This window comes from Mustela nivalis, assembly GCF_964662115.1.
Source record: "Mustela nivalis genome assembly, chromosome: 13".
Classification (NCBI taxonomy): domain Eukaryota; kingdom Metazoa; phylum Chordata; class Mammalia; order Carnivora; family Mustelidae; genus Mustela; species Mustela nivalis.
In genome coordinates this window covers 4914302-4931107 of record NC_139032.1, presented here as the reverse complement: position 1 = coordinate 4931107, position 16806 = coordinate 4914302, and the positions used below count along the sequence as shown (strand labels likewise).

General features: G+C 40.9%; 1 protein-coding gene across 4 annotated transcripts in view; it reads left to right on the top strand.

Moving 5' to 3' along the window:
- MFSD14B (major facilitator superfamily domain containing 14B) overlaps positions 1-16806 on the top strand; it is a 77969-nt gene that overhangs the window by 40575 nt on the left and 20588 nt on the right. For 2 of the 4 annotated variants that reach the window (XM_082694309.1, XM_082694311.1), the window contains exons 3-4: positions 1781-1843; positions 12013-12140. In XM_082694309.1, the coding sequence (XP_082550435.1) occupies positions 1781-1843; positions 12013-12140 (191 nt within the window). The remainder of the gene's footprint in view (positions 1-1780; positions 1844-12012; positions 12141-16806) is intronic. The other 2 variants (XM_082694310.1, XM_082694312.1) reach the window with 1 other exon arrangement.

Here is a 16806-nt window from a genome sequence, read left to right as displayed (position 1 = left end):
TACATTTTAGCCAGGTATAGAATTGTAGGTTAGGATTTGTCTTTTCCCTGTTATGTTGATGATAGGATAGCATGCTTTTCTGGGCTCCATTGTTACTGTTATGAAGACATTTTAACTGGAGCTCAATTGAAGGCAGTCTGTATCTCTTGCTGCATTTAGGATTTGTTATTGTTGTTGTTGTTGTTGTTTTTGGCTTTCTGATTGTGAGTTTGGATTTCTTTTTATATTGCTTAGAATTTATTATGCTGCTTTCATCTCTGCCCTGATATCCATCATTGGTTTAGTTCGTTCTCTGCCATTGGCTCCTGAAATGTGTCTGCCTCATTTTCATTACAAGACAAGTTTAATTGAAATTGTGTCATATTTTCTTATAGGATCCTCTGTGCCTTTTACTTTCTCTTTTATTTTTTGTCTTTTTGTCTCTCCATGCTGCATTTTGGATAGTTTCTTTTCTTTTCTTTTTTTAAGATTTTTATTTATTTGTCAGATAAAGAGAGAGAGAGAGAGCAAGCGCGTGTGCGCGACACAAGCGCACAAGCAGACAGAGGCAGGGAGAGAAGCAGGCTCCCCGCCAAGCAAAGAGCCCAATGTGGGACTCGATCCCAGGTCCCTGGGATCATGACCTGAGCCAAAGGCAGTGGCATAAGCGACTGAGCCACCCAGGCATCCCAGGATAGTTTCTTTTGACCTACTTTTGGGTTCAGTAATTCTCAGTCACGTCTAATCTTGTTAAACATATCCATTGAGTGAGTTCCTAACTTGAGTCAATATGTTTTTTTTCTGTTTTGGAATTTCTTTCTGTTCTTTTTAAAAGCTGTGTGCTTTCTTACAGCTTCTAGTTCAAAAATTTCAAGCTTATATTCTATATCTTGGAACATAGTAAAAAAAAAATATATATATATATATAGTATATATATTTTTTTAAAGATTTTATTTATTTGAGAGAGCGAGCATGCACATACCAGTGGGGGGAGGGGTAAAAGAAGAGGGGCAGGCAGATGACTTGCTAAATGAGAAGGATGACGTAGGGCTTGATCCCAAGCCCCGAGATCATGAACTGAGCCAAAAGTCAGATGCTTAACCAACTGAGCTGCCTAGGTGCCCTAAGCAAATTCATTTTACCTTATTTCTGTTAAGTAATTCCAGAATGTAAAGCTGTTGAGAGTCTGTTTCTATTATATACATATTCTTTTTTGCTGTTTGTTGCTCATGGTATCATATTTCCTTTTGTATCTCATTACCTTTTTTTTTTTTTAAATGCCCTGGTCATTGTATTTGAAAAACATATATGTGTGGTTGATTTGAAGCCTAGATGATGCCTTTTGAGGATTGATTTTAAATTTTTTCTGTTAGATATCCAGATGTGCTACAAGTTCGGAATCACTATGATCCAAATTGAAGGCTTGGGGTTTCCTAGACTACCTAGGTCACATGAACCTGGGCTGCAGGTTCATATATTGAGCTTATATAACCTTTTGTGGTACCTGCTTAAAATTGTTAGTAGTGAAAGGTGTAGCCAATTAACAATTTATGTTTGCTGCAGATGCTTTTGTAAGAAAAACACCTGAGTTCTCCTGTGTAGGTTCTTGCCTTATTTAGATTTCTGCCTCATTGTTTTTTATGTTTTCATACTTTTGGGTATTTTCCATAGTTCACTGATACTTAAAGTGCTTTCATTCCAGGGTTCATCTTATTTACCTAACCTAATATTAACAGAGGCAAAAATATTACCTTTTAATTTGTTGTCGAATTTTTCTTGATGTGTGTTTGCTTTTTGTAGGTTCTACATGAAACATTTCCTCAACATACATTCCTTATGAATGGTCTCATTCAAGGTGTAAAGGTAAGAACAGTTTTTGTGTGGTTCACAAAGAACCAAAGGCAGGAATCCTTAGTAGTTTAACTCTGGATGTTTGAATGCGAGGTGGGGAAATAATCACTATTTGTTCTTGAGACCTTAATCTAAACTTTTACTTGGATTATCAATGTCATAATGAAATACAACCCAAGTCCATAAGGCATAGAATGGTTTACTGGTAAAAGCAGTACTTCAGTTATATTAACATGTACACAGCAGTTTATAAAGAGTTTATGTGAGGCTTTTAATTCCCTGCCTATCATGTTCTTTTCTACTTTTGAGATTGACTTTGATATTGAGGAAGAAGGCAGCATCAAGATTTCATCAGCCATGTAGTAGTCTTTTGTCAGAGCTTGTTTGTGTTTTAATCAAAGCTGAGTTCTTGACCATGTAATTATTAATTCATTGTTTAATGTGACATTTATTAGAAAAGTTTATAAATCAGAGATTAAAATAGAATGTTATGTTCCAGTCCCACTTTACAGTATGATTAGTATACAGGAATAGTGTCTAATGTGTTCCTCTCAGCTTAGATGGCATTGATCTGTGAGCTGAGGAGCACACTTCAAATTATACCCTATTATTTATTTATTTATTTATTTATTTAAAAAAAAAAAAAGATTTTATTTATTTATTTATTTGTCAGAGAGAGAGGGAGGGCAAGAAAGCGAGCACAGGCAGGCAGAGTCAGAGGGAGAAGCAGGCCCCCCGCTGAGCAAGGAGCCCGATGTGGGACTCGATCCTGGGACACTGGGATCATGACCTGAGCCAAAGGCAGCTGCTTAACCAACTGAGCCACCCAGGTGTCCCATACCCTAATTATTTATTGAATTTGCAGCTTTGAGCAGTATTATTTGTAATGAATGACATTTATTCTTTTCCTATTTTCAAAAAGAATTTGAGAGTGCTTACAATAATGGCATTTTTATTTTTTTAAAGATTTATTTACTTTAAGGAGCATGAGCAGGGGGAGGGGCAGAGGGAGAGAGAGAGATAATCTCCAGCTGACTCCCCATTGAGCCCATTGTGACCCTATGTTTTCACTTAACCCTTGAAATACACCGAGGAGTACTAGAAATGCTGGATCATATGGTAACTTGATCGTTTTAATTGACAGCTTTCCTAACCCTCTCTCTGGCTAGTTCTATGGGTGACTTAAGCCTTGGACAACAATTTCTTCTATCTCTACACTCACTTCCTGGATGACATTATCAGACTCACCACTTTCAGCCTCTCAAATATTTCCCTAGACCTTAGACTTACATAGCCAGTTGCCTTATTGACACCTCTTTTTTCTTGGCTGATAAGCATCTCAGGGTCACCAGGCTGAAACTGAGTTCCTGATCTTCCCCTTTAGCCGGACCTGCTCCCAAGTCTTCCTCATTTCGATTATTGGTCATGCCATTCTCACTCAGACCAAAATCCCTGGAGTCAGCGTTGACTCCCTTTTCTTCCCCAAACCATTCCATCAGTAGATTCTGTGTTGTGCCTCCAAAATAGATCTATAGTGAAAACATGCTCTGGTCTCCTTTCAGTAGAGATCCTGAGAAGATACAAGCCAGCTGCGGTCTTTACCAGTCCCACCGCACTCAGGTGTCTCCTCTGTCATCATCCTTGTTCTCTTCCGCACTCCTGGTGACCTTTCTCTAAGCAAAGCTTCCTTAGCCTGTGCTTGCCTGAGGGCTTTGCACGTTCTGTTTTTTTCTGCTTGATTGCTTTCCCCCCACATACTGACCTCACTCTGTAAACCTGAGCTTTTCACCCAGATGTCATTTTTTAGTAAAAGCCTTTACTGACTATTGTGTTGAATAATGTAACCTGTTGTCATCACTTTAGTCCCTCTTCTCTGCTTTTTCTTCAAAAGCACTGTAATTTCACCTCTGACATGCTGTATATTTTGCTTTATGTTGTTACTGTATGTCCTTCTCAACCTTTCTCTTTAGACTAGAACCTTCTTGAAGGCATGAATTTTTGTCTGCTTTGCTTACTACTGTCCTCAGCACCTAGAACAGTTCTTGGTAAATGACACATGTTCAGTAAATATTGTTGACTTAATATTTCTTTCTAGTCTTTTTCTACACATTTTTAAATAGTCAAGATCCAGCTTACACAGAGACTAACAATTTATCTTTGTTTTTGTATCAGCCGTCACTAATTATATAGCATAATAATTTCTCTATGACATTAAAAAATCATACGAAATATAGGCAGCCCTCTTTTTGCACATTCTGGTATGCACAGATTTCAGTTATTCAAGTTCAGTTAAAAAATACCAATCCCTGCAACAGTACAGCTCAAATCTCCCTCACTGTGGTCTGTTAACTGTGAGTAATAGCATAGAGTACGAACTGCTGCTAGCTCCTCAGTCCGCAGAACACTGCATAAATCACAGGTGAAACACCATCATCGGTAACCATTCGTGGCACTTCAGAATGTTGGTGACTGGTCACTGTGCATCTCTTAGTTCTTGCACAGAGAGCAAAGCATGCCGCTGTGTTGCCTCCTTGGCTCCAGTGATAAACCCCTATAACACTTTACAAAAACAGATCATTGAAAAGGAACTGGCCAATAAGAGTGGAAGTGCAGTGGAGTAGTTACTGATAATGCTAGAAGTGAGATACGTGTAGAACCTCTGCAGAGTCCTAGAAGAAATAGACTGGTTGGGTGTAAATCCCAAGGAACTTATTAAGATAAACTCAGCAGCATACAGGAGAACAGTGTGATGAAGATGTCCCCGGGAAGTGATGTCAGCAAAATGCTTCACACTGAAGGAACTCTCAGAGATGGTATTTCATAACACTGAGAACATAAAGGACAAAACGTTGCAAGCTGATTCAAATTTAGAAAGGCATCTGACAGTTTGCCAATGCACGGAAAATACTGACTGCACATCACATGTTATATGGCTTAGTAGGACAGCAAGCACTGTTCACATGACTCTTGTTAAGTTTTTTTATAAGGAAATAAAACACTTATTTCCTAAGGTTTGAAATTACAGTCTAAATAAATATTAGCAATTTTTTTTCTTTTCATTAGTTATTAAGAGATTAATAACATACATTAAAAGAATTATTTTAAGAAATGGACTCGGATGATTTGGGGTTAGCAAGTCTGAAATTTGTCGGGCAGGCTGAACTCAGGTAAGAGTTGATCCTATAGTCAGTCCTAAGGCAGAACTCATTCTTCTCCTGGAAACCTCAGCTTTTGCTGTTAAGGCCATCAGCTAATTGGACGAGCCTCTCCCCATATTGTTGAGGGTGATACCCTTTACTTTAAAACCAACGGCAACAAAATAACCTTCACAGGAACCCCCACACTACACTTGATGAAACAACTGGGTGCTATAGCCTAGCCAAGGTGACAGCATCACAGTAGTTGTAGCTACACTTTGTCAGAAATGTTACACCAGGGCGCCTGGGTGGCTCAGTGGGTTGAGCCACTGCCTTCGGCTCAGGTCGTGATCTCAGGGTCCTGGGATCGAGTCCCGCCATCGGGCTCTCTGCTCAGCAGGGAGCCTGCTTCCCTCTCTCCCTCTGCCTGCCTCTCTGTCTACTTGTGATCTCTCTCTGTCAAATAAATAAATAAAATCTTAAAAAAAAAAAAAAGATTTAAAAAAAATGTTATACCAGACTGAGAGCCAGGTGTGACTTGGCAGGTGAAGTCTCGTTATGACTGCTGGTTGATAGCAGCGGGTGGACGGAATCATTTTCATCATTAAAACCAATTGGTCTGATGACCTGACGTCTGCCTTGTAACTTGTTGAAACTTTTTTTCTTCAGCAGCTATGTTTTATATTTATGACAAAAGTACACATATCGGTGTCCCAGACTCAGCAGGCCATGTGTCCAGGGTTGGTTTATGCCTAGAGTGATCAGTATGAAGAGGGTGGTGCTAAAGCAGGAAGTGATGATCTGGTCTAGCTCCGACATCACAGTGAAGGCTGGGGAAAGGCGAAAAAGTAGAAGACCCAGCAGGCCAGCTAATGGGGTGGCCCCAGGGGTTCACATGCAGATGTGCTGCTTCTCAGTCTAGACTTGACCATCAACTTTGATTAAGGAAATGGCAGGTAGAGCCTCTGCCAGGGTGCTCTTCCAGGGATATTTAATATGCCAAGTTTCTGCAGTGCCCGGAGCTGCTGCTCATCTGTCTCATTCTGCTATTTAAATGAATTAAATCAGCAATAGTAGCTTAGCATAAGTAAACACGGAAACTTTTGATTTTTTTTTTTTAAGTTTATTTATTTGAGAGAGGGAGTGCGCACAAGTGAGGGTAGAGGCAAAGGGAGAGAGAGAGAATCTCAAGCAGACTCCCTGCTGCGGGGCTCCATCTTACAGCCCTGAGATCACTACCTGAGCCGCTTAACTGACGGAGTTACGCAGGCGCCTCTTGGTTGATGTTTTTAAGAATTAAAGAGTCCATAACAAGATATCTTTGAAGTTCCCTCACGCTACTCTTTGATGTTAGTAGGTACAGATTGGTTTCCCTAGATACATGCATACATACACACACACACACACACACGGAATAATTCTTAATTTGGACAAAAATTTAAAGATTATCCTTTTTATTATCTGCAAATACAATTGTCAGACAACCTACTTGAGAAATGACTTCATGTTTTAAGTACAGTCTTTTCATGGTAGACTGCTAATTCATCCATTTAATAAATTAGGTGTGGGTTGCCCGGGTGGCACAGTCAGTGAAGCATTCTGCTCTTGGTTTCAGCTCAGGTCATGATCTCATAGTTGGGGGACAGAGCCCTGCATCAGCCTCCACACTCAGCATAGAGTCTGCCTGGGATCCTCTGTCCTTCCTGTTTGTGTGCTTTCTCCCCCCAACCCCCCAAATAAATAAATCTGTAAAATAAAATAAATAAAATAAACATAAGAGTACCCACAAGTGGGAAAGACGTGTGCTTTAGGTTGGAGACCCTGAAATGTTAACAGATTAAGAATTGGTTTGAATTGTGGACTTATGGTTTGGGACTCGGGTTCTGGAGCCACCTCACATCTGAGCGGAAACCTGCCTCTGCTGCTTACGAGCCTCGGGCTAGCTGCTTACCCTGATAGCGCCAAGTCACAGCGTCAGGACACGTGTGTGGAAGGTGTGGAAGAGTCTGGCATTTGTGGATCCTAGCTGTTACTGTTACTACTTTAGAACATACACTGAGGTTTCCTTTGAAGTAGGGAGGGACCTACTACTTCTAAGTAGGAAAAGTCAACTTATATTTTAATTAAAACAATTTCACTTTCATCTGCTTTTTATTTCTTCTTTCTTTTAGTTACTCTTTCCTACTTTGCTCCTTTACCTCAGAACAAAACAACATGCCCTAGCCTTCCTGCCCGTATCATTATTTCCTTGAAGGCTCTGGCACCAACTGTTGACCCTTCTCCAGCTTTGCAGTTTCACTTTTCCAAAGTTTAATTGAATTAAAATCACTTTATGTGTCACATTTCTCATTTGCCCTCTTGCATTGATTGACGCGTACCCTCTGAAGGGAAGCTCTGTACTGCGCGGGGTCTCAGTGGGCCCTAAGTCAGAGGTAACCCTTGTTAATACTGTTTTTGCGTGAAAATATTTGTTCTAGTCAGTTACACAAATAAAAACACAGTTCCATTGGTGTATGATTTTCTCTGATCTTTTAAGAAATGAGAAATTGAACAAATCTAAAATTGATCTAGAATCTAGAAAATGAACAAATCTAATTTGGGGGTAACACGTCTACATGTTGCAAGTTCCTAATAGCTTATTAAAGAATACCGAAAATTTGTCATAGTATGTGAACCTTTTCAAGGAAAAAGTGAAAATTTTCAGAAGTAGTTAAATGACTTTGTACTCTATACTGTGAAGCCATTGCTCCCTCACATTCATTTGAAAAGTTAATTATGCTATTTGAAAGAAAACAAAAACATTCTTAGGTTTAAAAATACTGACCCAACTGTTTCAGTCAAATATTTGCCAACTGCATATGTTAAGGAAAACGTATGCTTAAAACTTTTATGATGGCTATATGAAGTGTAAAATTCATGTGTGTTTGCTTCAGGTAAGTTTTATTTGTCATTCTATGTATGCTTTAAAATGTTACTTGGAAAAAAAAATGTTACTTGGGTAATTGCATTTAATTGAACGATAAACTCTAATTAGAGCTGAAAAGTCGTGTCAGAAATACTGGCCAAGGCACCTGAGTGGCTTACGTTGGTTAAGTGTCTGTCTTTGGCTCGGGTCAAGCTCCTGGGGTCCTGCTCAGAGAGGAGCCTGCTTCTCCCTCCCTCTGCTGCTTCTCCAGCATGTACCCCCCCCTTCCCTCTGTCACGTAAGTAAAATAAAATCTTTATTTTATTTATTTGACAGAGATCACAAGTAGGCAGAGAGGCAGGCAGAGAGAGAGGAGGAAGCAGGCTCCCCACTGAGCAGAGAGCCTGATATGGGGCTCAATCCCAGGACCCTGAGATCATGACCCGAGCTGAAGGCAGAGGCTTTAACCCCCTGAGCCACCCAGGCGTCCCAGTTAAAATAAAATCTTAAAAAAAAAGAAAAAGAAAAAATACTGGCCAATTAATTATGCCACTGTACACACCCACGTCTGCTGGGAAGTTAACTAACTGTAGCGACTGTGTGAGCCGTTGGTGAATTTTGCCATCTGCACCCAGACTCCTACACACCGTGTTGCATCTCGTACTGGTTGGGCTGGGACAGCATAGTACTCACTGATCCTCATTATGTTTGGATTTTATGTTTGCAAATCCACCTACTCAGTGAGTTTATCTGTGACCCCAGATCAGCACAGTGATTCCGTGGTCATTCATATCCCCCTGGGTGAGGGGGAGGGTCAGGTACCAGCCCCTCATTTCTAGCTGAGTTCGAATTTCTGTTTGTTTGAGGTTTTACTCTGTACCTGTGTCCTTGTGGTCCATTTAGTGCCACGTTTTTTGCATCTTCGTGTCTTTTGTTGGTGATTTGGCTATTTAAAATGTACCCAAGGGTAGGGCAGCAGTGCTGACTAGTATCTTTAAGCATGGGAGGTTGTGATGTGCCTTACAGAGAATATACTATCAGATGAGCCTCATTCAAGGCATGAGTCATGGTGCTGTTGATTTAGAGTTCAGTGTTCAGCGGTCAACAATATATATTAAGGATAGTGTCTTTAAAAGAGAAACACACATAAATCATGGTTGTGTATTGATCAGTTAATGGAATTAGGTGACCAGAGCCTTACAGGAAGCTAAGGAACAGTGGCTCCACGTTCTCTAGTTCAGTGTTTCTCGCAACCTTATAAAACATAACCGCTGTAGGTAATGAGAATCAGCGGTATTTCTGATCAAGAAAAGGGGTCTGAGGTCTGTCTGGTGTTACTTTTTAAACATTTTGTTCTCATTTGTAGATTCTGTCAGGATACAAATACCCTCAGTCTGTTGCTCTCACAATGTGGCCTGATAGCATCTGGGGCCAGGTCGGGTAGTAAAGACATCACTCTGGCGTAGGAAAAGTGATTTTTAGAAATTCATGTTTTCCAACGAGCCAAGTACAGTTGACCTTGAACAGCCCAGGTTTGAATCGCATGGGTTCACTTGCAGACTGTTTTTCTTTTGGCTCTCATGTATTTTTGGTTACGATCTTCCTAACATTTTCTTTTCATTAGCTTACTTTAACAATACAGTATGTAATACATAAAATATACAAATAATATACAAAATACCATTAATCAACTGTTTACATTATTGATAAAGCTTCTGGTCAACAGTTTAATTTTGGGGAAGTCAAAAATTATGTGTGGATTTTTTCTTTTAAAGATTTTATTTATTTGAGAGAGTACACAAGCAGAGGAAGAGGGAGAAGCAGACTCCTCCCCCGCTGAGCAGGGAGCCCGACGTGGGGCCTGATCCTAGGACCCTGGGATCATGACCCGAGGCAAAGGCAGACACCTAACGACTGAGCCACCCAGGTGCCCCCATATGTGGATTTTTGACTACATGATGTAGAGGGTGTTGGTGCCCCAAACTGTGTTCTTCAGGGGTCAGCTGCATGAGATTGTATGTTAGAATCTTAATTAAAAAGGTGGTCTGGTGCCTGGGTGCCTCAGTTGGTTAAGCAACTTCCTTCAGCTCAGGTTCTGATCCTGGAGTCCCGGGATGGAGTCCCGCATTGGACTCCCAGCTCCACGGGGAGTCTGCTTCTCCTCTGACCTCCCCTCTCATGCTCTCTCAAATAAATAAATAAAATCTTTAAAAAGTCTCTAAAAAAAAATCTTCTAGGTTGTCCCAGAAGATGTTTTCAGTATCTATTCCTGTTACTAAGAATTTGATTAAAATAATATTTTTAATGGATGAATTACCATTTAAAATCCATAATCTGGAAGACAGCATTTTCTTTTTCTGTAAAAACTATGTTACTTTAAATATTTATTTAATGTTTGGCCTTTTTAAAAGATTTTATTTATTTACTTTTCAAAGAGAGAGAGAGAGCACAAGCAGGGGAGTGGCAGACAGGGGGGGAAGCAGGCTCCCCACTGAACAAGGAGCCTGATGCGGGACCCAGTCCCAGGACCCTGAGATCATGACCTGAGCCAAAGGCAGACGCTTAAGGGACTGAGGCACCCAGCCATCCCGCCTTCTCATTTTTTTGTTTAAAAATGGCATATTTTAAAACATTGTGTGAAGTCTCAAGTGTGGGAAGTGTATGCAGACACAGCGAAGTCCCGTTGGCACAAAGGAAAATGGCATATCAGAAAACTAAGAAGTACTACATATAGCCAAAGCACAGAATGTGCATTGGGTGCCGGATTTTGGAGGGTACTGTGTGTATGCAATGCTGAGCAATTTCAGATACACAGAAGCAGGAAGTATAATGAACACCCATGTACTTACCACCCAGTTTCATTATTTATTAACATTTTCCTACTCTTGTCTCCTCTGTCTCAGTTTTCCCCTACTTATTTATTTATTTTTTTTTTTTTTGGTAAAAGCTAAGTTCAGGAACTCATTATTTCACCCATAAGTACCCGCTGAAAAATTTTAAACTGGGCACAGTGGAGGCTATGGCAGGATTTTAAAGATTTTTTATCATTATTTTAGAGCAAGTATGAATGAGGGGGAGGAGCAGAGAGGGAAGAAGGAGAGACTAAGCAGTCCCTGCACCGAGTTCAGAGCCCGACGCAGGGCCCAGTCTCATGACCCGACATGACCCGAGCTGAAACCAACCGTCAGACGCTTAAGTGACTGAGCTCCCCCAGGTGCCCCAAGACCACCCAAGACCAGAGTTTAAAGAAGGGATCCTAACAGAGATTTGCAGCTCATAAGGGGAGCACATCCTGTAGGGAGGGTCAGGGTCGGGGCCAAGTAGGCAAGAAAGTGTCCTCACTGCAGCACAGGATTTGGAGCTATGCATATAATTAAGTTTCTGGCCTCTTTCTGCATGCTTGGTGTGTGTTCATCTCATGGGCCATCTGTACGTGTACATAGTTCATATCACTGCTTCTCCAGAAAAATAAGCCCCACCCCGCCATTTTCCATTTTCTAACAGCTTGCTTAGAGATTCGTTAGGATGGTTTTTTTTTTTTTTTTTCATTTCCAGTCCTGTTTTCATTTGGGCAATAAACAAGTGAAATTGTAATGGTAAATTGACGGCTCTGGGCAGTTAGCCCATGGTAATGGGCTGACTTGTAATGATGTAGGGTTTTTCATTGTTCAGTTATCCACTGTGTAGTACATCATCAGTTTTTGATGTAGTGGTCAGTGATTCATGAATTGCGTACAACACCCAGTGCCGTCACAGTGTGCGCGCTCCTTAATACCCATCACCCAGCTACCCCATCCCTCTCCTTTCTCCCCTCTGAAACCCTCCGCTGTTTCCCAGAGCCCATAGTTTCTCATAGTTCCTCTCGCTTTCTGATTTCTCCCCCTTCAGTTTTCCATTCCTTCCCCAGTAGTCCTCCGTGCTATTCCTTATGTTCCACATATGTCTAAACATATTATAATTGTCTTTCTCTGCTTGACTTACTTCATTAGAATGTTTTTAAATGACACTTTATATTTAATGTATCAAATTAATCTGTTTTGGGGCCAGTGAAATAAATTGGAGCATTCAGAAAGTAAGAATTACAAGTGATTAGGGGACCACATTGTAAATTTGACCTTTGTTTCTGCTTTCCTATCCAGGGCCTGCTGTCTTTTCTGAGTGCCCCCCTCATAGGCGCTCTGTCTGATGTGTGGGGCAGGAAACCCTTTCTCCTCGGCACCGTGTTCTTCACCTGCTTCCCAATTCCACTGATGAGGATCAGCCCTTGGTGAGTGGCTTTGTTTTGGGTCACATGTGAATAATACGTCTGCAAAGCATTTCTTAACCATTTCAAAGCAGTTGATACTTGTATTTATATTTGATTTCTTTGGTAATACTGAAAGCCAATTTGGACTCTAAGATATTTAAAGATGTCGCTAAGGGGGGCGCCTGGGTGGCTCAGTGGGTTCAAGCCTCTGCCTTCGGCTCGGGTCATGATCCCAGGGTCCTGGGATCGAGTCCTGCATCGGACTCTCTCTGCTCAGCAGGGAGCCTGCTTCCTCCTCTCTCTCTGCCTGCCTCTCTGCCTACTTGTGATCTCTCTCTGTCAAATAAATAAATAAAAATCCTAAAAAAAAAAAAAAGTCTCTAAGAGCAGCGGTTGTTGCCATCAGGTCAGTTAAAGGATTGGGTCCGGGGAGGGGCTGATAGTCCCTGTAGTCACCCCTTTGGCTCAGCTGACTGCAAACGTGTTGTCATCTCACTGCTCTCTAGGGCACCAATGAAAAAAGTTTACATCAGTAGACACGAGTCACTTGAGTACACGGTAGTGAGACCAAGAGACTGTTCTAAATCATAATGTGAATTTGATCTTATTTTTTCTTGATAAATAGGGAGAGAATACTTAACATATAACTAAATACCAAAGATGGTTTGGAATTTGCACCTGAGCTGTACCTTAGTTGTTTTTCTTGGTTTCAGAATATGGTATTTGGCCAAAATTTCTGTTGCTGAGCTGCTTGTCCTAAGGTGTGAAGAACACACCTTAAAATGAAAAGTTGTGGGGCGCCTGGGTGGCTCAGTGGGTTAAGCCGCTGCCTTCGGCTCAGGTCATGATCTCAGGGTCCTGGGATCGAGTCCTGCATCGGACTCTCTGCTCAGCAGGGAGCCTGCTTCCTCCTCTCCCTCTCTCTGCCTGCCCGTCTGCCTGCTTGTGATCTCTGTCTGTCAAATAAATAAATAAAATCTTTAAAAAAAAAAAAAGAAAAGAAAAGTTGTGTGTGTGTGTTAATGCATTAATATTTCCTTTTTGGATCATGTGAAAATGTCCTTATTTGATCATATGATAATTTTATATCAGTATTTGTTACATTATAAATATGTTGGTTTAGTGGGTCCTTTCATTTTCTGCGAGATGATGAATTTTTATTAAATAATTATTGAGTCTTTCCGAGAACAAGTCATGCTTTTCCAATAAATGAGGGCTTTTTTTAATGTCCTCTCAATATCTTAAAATATTTTTTTGTTAGATTTTCCACTGATTTTGCCTCTTCCCTTCTCATTTTCATACTGTTGCTTTTGCTTATATTGATTAATGAATAATGCTAAATAAAAGTGATAATGGACTTAACATCTCATGTATATAAAGCAAATACTGTAATGTTTCATCATTTGAGTGTTCAGTGCATTGAAAAATATTACTATGAACAATTATATTAATAGATTTTTTTTTTAATTTTTATTATGCTAAGTTAGTCACCATGCTTAGTTGGTCATCATTAGTCATTAGTCCTTGATGCAGTGTTCCATGATTCATTGTTTGCGTATAACACCCAGTGCTCATTGCAATACGTGCCCTTAATACCCATCACGAGGCTAATCCATCCCCATCCCACTCCCCTCTGAAACCCTAAGTTTCCCGGAGTCCGTAGTCTCTCATGGCTTGTCTCCCCCTCCGATTTCCCCCACTTCATTTTTCCCTTCCTATTCCTAATGTGCTCTGTGCTATTCCTTATGTTCCACATATAAATGAAACTGTATGATAATTATTTTTCTCTGCTTGACTTACTTCACTCAGCAGAATCCCCTCCAGTTCCATCCATGTTGATTTAGAGGTAGGTGTTCACCCTTTCTGATGGCCGTGTGGTAGTCCACTGTATATACACACCACATCTTTATCCATTCGTCTGCTGAAGGGCATCTCAGCTCCTTCCACAGTTTGGCTGTTGTAACATTGCTGCTGTGAACATTGGGTGTATGTGCCCTTTTTTTCACTACATCTGTATATTTGGGGTAAATACCTCGTAGTGCAGTGGCTAGGTCATAGGGCAGCTCTGTTTTTTATTTAACTTCTTGAGGAACCTCTACTGTTTTTCTTTCTTTCGTTCTTTCTTTAATTGTTTTATTAAAAACATTATTATTATTATTTTTAAATTTATTTGACAGACAGAGGTCACAGGTAGGCAGAGAGGCAGGCAGAGAGAGAGGAAGGAAAGCAGGCTCCCTGCTGAGCAAAGAGCCCGACTCGGGGCTCGATCCCAGGACCCTGGGATCCTGAGCCGAAAGCAGAGGCTTTAACCCACTGAGCCACCCAGGCACCCCTCTACTGTTTTTCCAAAGTGGCTGCACCAGCTTGCATTCCCACCAACAGTGTAGGAGGGTTCCCCTTTCTCCACATCCTCACCAACGTCTGTTGTTTCCTACCTTGTTAATTTTAGCCATTCTAACTGGTGTAAGGTGGTATCTCATTGTGGTTTTGACTTGAATTTCCCTGATGGCTCATGATACAGAACATTTTTAATGTGTCCGTAAGCCATTTGTATGTCATCTTTGGAGAAGTGTCTGTTTGTTCATGTCTTATGCCCATTTCTTAACTTGAAAATTTGGTTTTTGGGTGTTTGGAAAGTTCTTTATAGATCTTGGATATCAGCCCTTTATCTGTAGTATCATTTGCAAATATCCTCTCCCATTCCGTAGGTTGCCTCTTTGTTTTGTTGACTCTTTCCTTTGCTGTGCAAAAGACTTCTATCTTGATGAAGTCCCAAAAGTTCATTTTCACTTATGTTTCCCATGCCTTCAGAGACATATCTTGCAAGAAGTTGCTGTGGCCGGGGCGCCTGGGTGGCTCAGTGGTTTGGGCTGCTGCCTTTGGCTCAGGTCATGATCTCAGGGTCCTGGGATCGAGCCCCGCATCGGGCTCCCTGCTCCGCAGGAAGCCTGCTTCTCTCTCTCTCTCTCTCTCTCTCTCTCTCTCTCTCTGCCTGCCTCTCTGCCTGCTTGTGATCTCTGTCTGTCAAATAAATAAATAAAATCTTTAAAAAAAAAAGAAAAAAGAAGTTGCTGTGGCCGATGTCGAAGAGGTTACTGCCTATGTTATTCTCTAGGATTTTGATGGATTCCTGTCTCGCATTGAGGTCTCTCATTCATTTTGAACTTATCTTTGTGTATGGTGTAAGAGGATGGTCCGGTTTCATTCTTCTGATATAGCTGTCCAGTTTTCCCAGCACCATTTATTGAAGAGACCGTCTTTTTCTCCATGGGATATTTTTCCTGCTTTATCAAAGATGAGTTGACCATAGAGTTGAGGGTCTATATCTGGGCTCTCTTCTGTTCCATTGATCTGTGTGTCTGTTTTTGTGCCAGTGCCGTGCTGTCTTAGTGATCACAGCTTTGTAATGTAGCTTGAAATCAGGCAACCTGATGCCCCAGCTTGTTTCTCTTTTTCAGTATTTCCTTGGTGATTTGGGGTCTTTTCTGGTTCTAGCTCTTTGAAAAATGCCAATGTTATTTTGATAGGGGTTGAAAGATTGCTTTGGGCAACACAGACGTTTTAACAATGTTTATTCTTCCAGTCCATGAGCATGGAATGTTTTTCCATCTTTTTGTGTCTTCTTCAGTTTCTTTCATAAGTGTTCTGTAGTTCCTTGAGTATAGATCCTTTGCCTCTTTGGTTAGGTTTATTCCAAAGTATCTTAGGGGTTTTGGTGCTGTTATAAATGGAATCGATTCTCTAAATTTCTGAATCTACAGTTATATTATCAGTGTATAGAAAAGCAACTGATTTCTGTGCCCTGATTTTGTATCCTGCCACATTACTGTATTGCTATATGAGTTCTAGTAATTGGGGCATGGAGTCTTTTGGGTTTTCCACATAAAGTATCATGTCATCTGCTATGAGAGTTTGACTACTACTTTGCCAATTTGAATACCTTTTATTTCTTTTGTTGTCTGATTGTTGTTGCTAGGACTTCTAGTACTATATTGAAGGAAAGTGGTGAGCATGGGCACCCTTGTCATGTTCCTGATCTTAGGGGAACTTTTCCCCATTGAGAATGATACTCGCTTTGGGCTTTTCATAGATGTTTTTTATGAATTTGAGGAATGTTCCCTCTATCTATATACTCTGAAGACTTTTAATCAGGAAAGGATGCTGTAATTTTTTTTTTTTAAAGGGATGCTGTAATTTGTCATATGCTTTTTCTGCATCAATTGAGAGGACCATATGATTGTTGTCTCTTCTCTTACTAGTGTGTCATATTGATTGATTTGTGAATGTTGAACCACCCTTGCAGCCCAGGAATAAATCACACCTGGCTGTGATGGATAATCCCCCCCCCCTTTTTTTTTAAAGATTTTATTTATTTTATATGACAGACAGAGATCACAAGTAGGCAGGGAAGCAGGCTCCCTGCTGAGCAGAGAGCCTGATATGGGGCTCGATCCCAGGACCCTGGGATAATGACCTGAGCCGAAGGCAGAGGCTTTAACCCACTTAGTCACCCAGGCGCCCCGGATAATCCTTTTAATATACATTTGGATCCTGCGGGCTAGGATCTTGTTGAGTATTTTGGCATCCATGTTCATCTTGGTCTGTAATTCTCCTTTTTGATGGGGTCTTTGCCTGGTTTGGGGGTCAGGGTAATGCTGGGCTCATGAATTAGTTTGGAAGTTTTCCT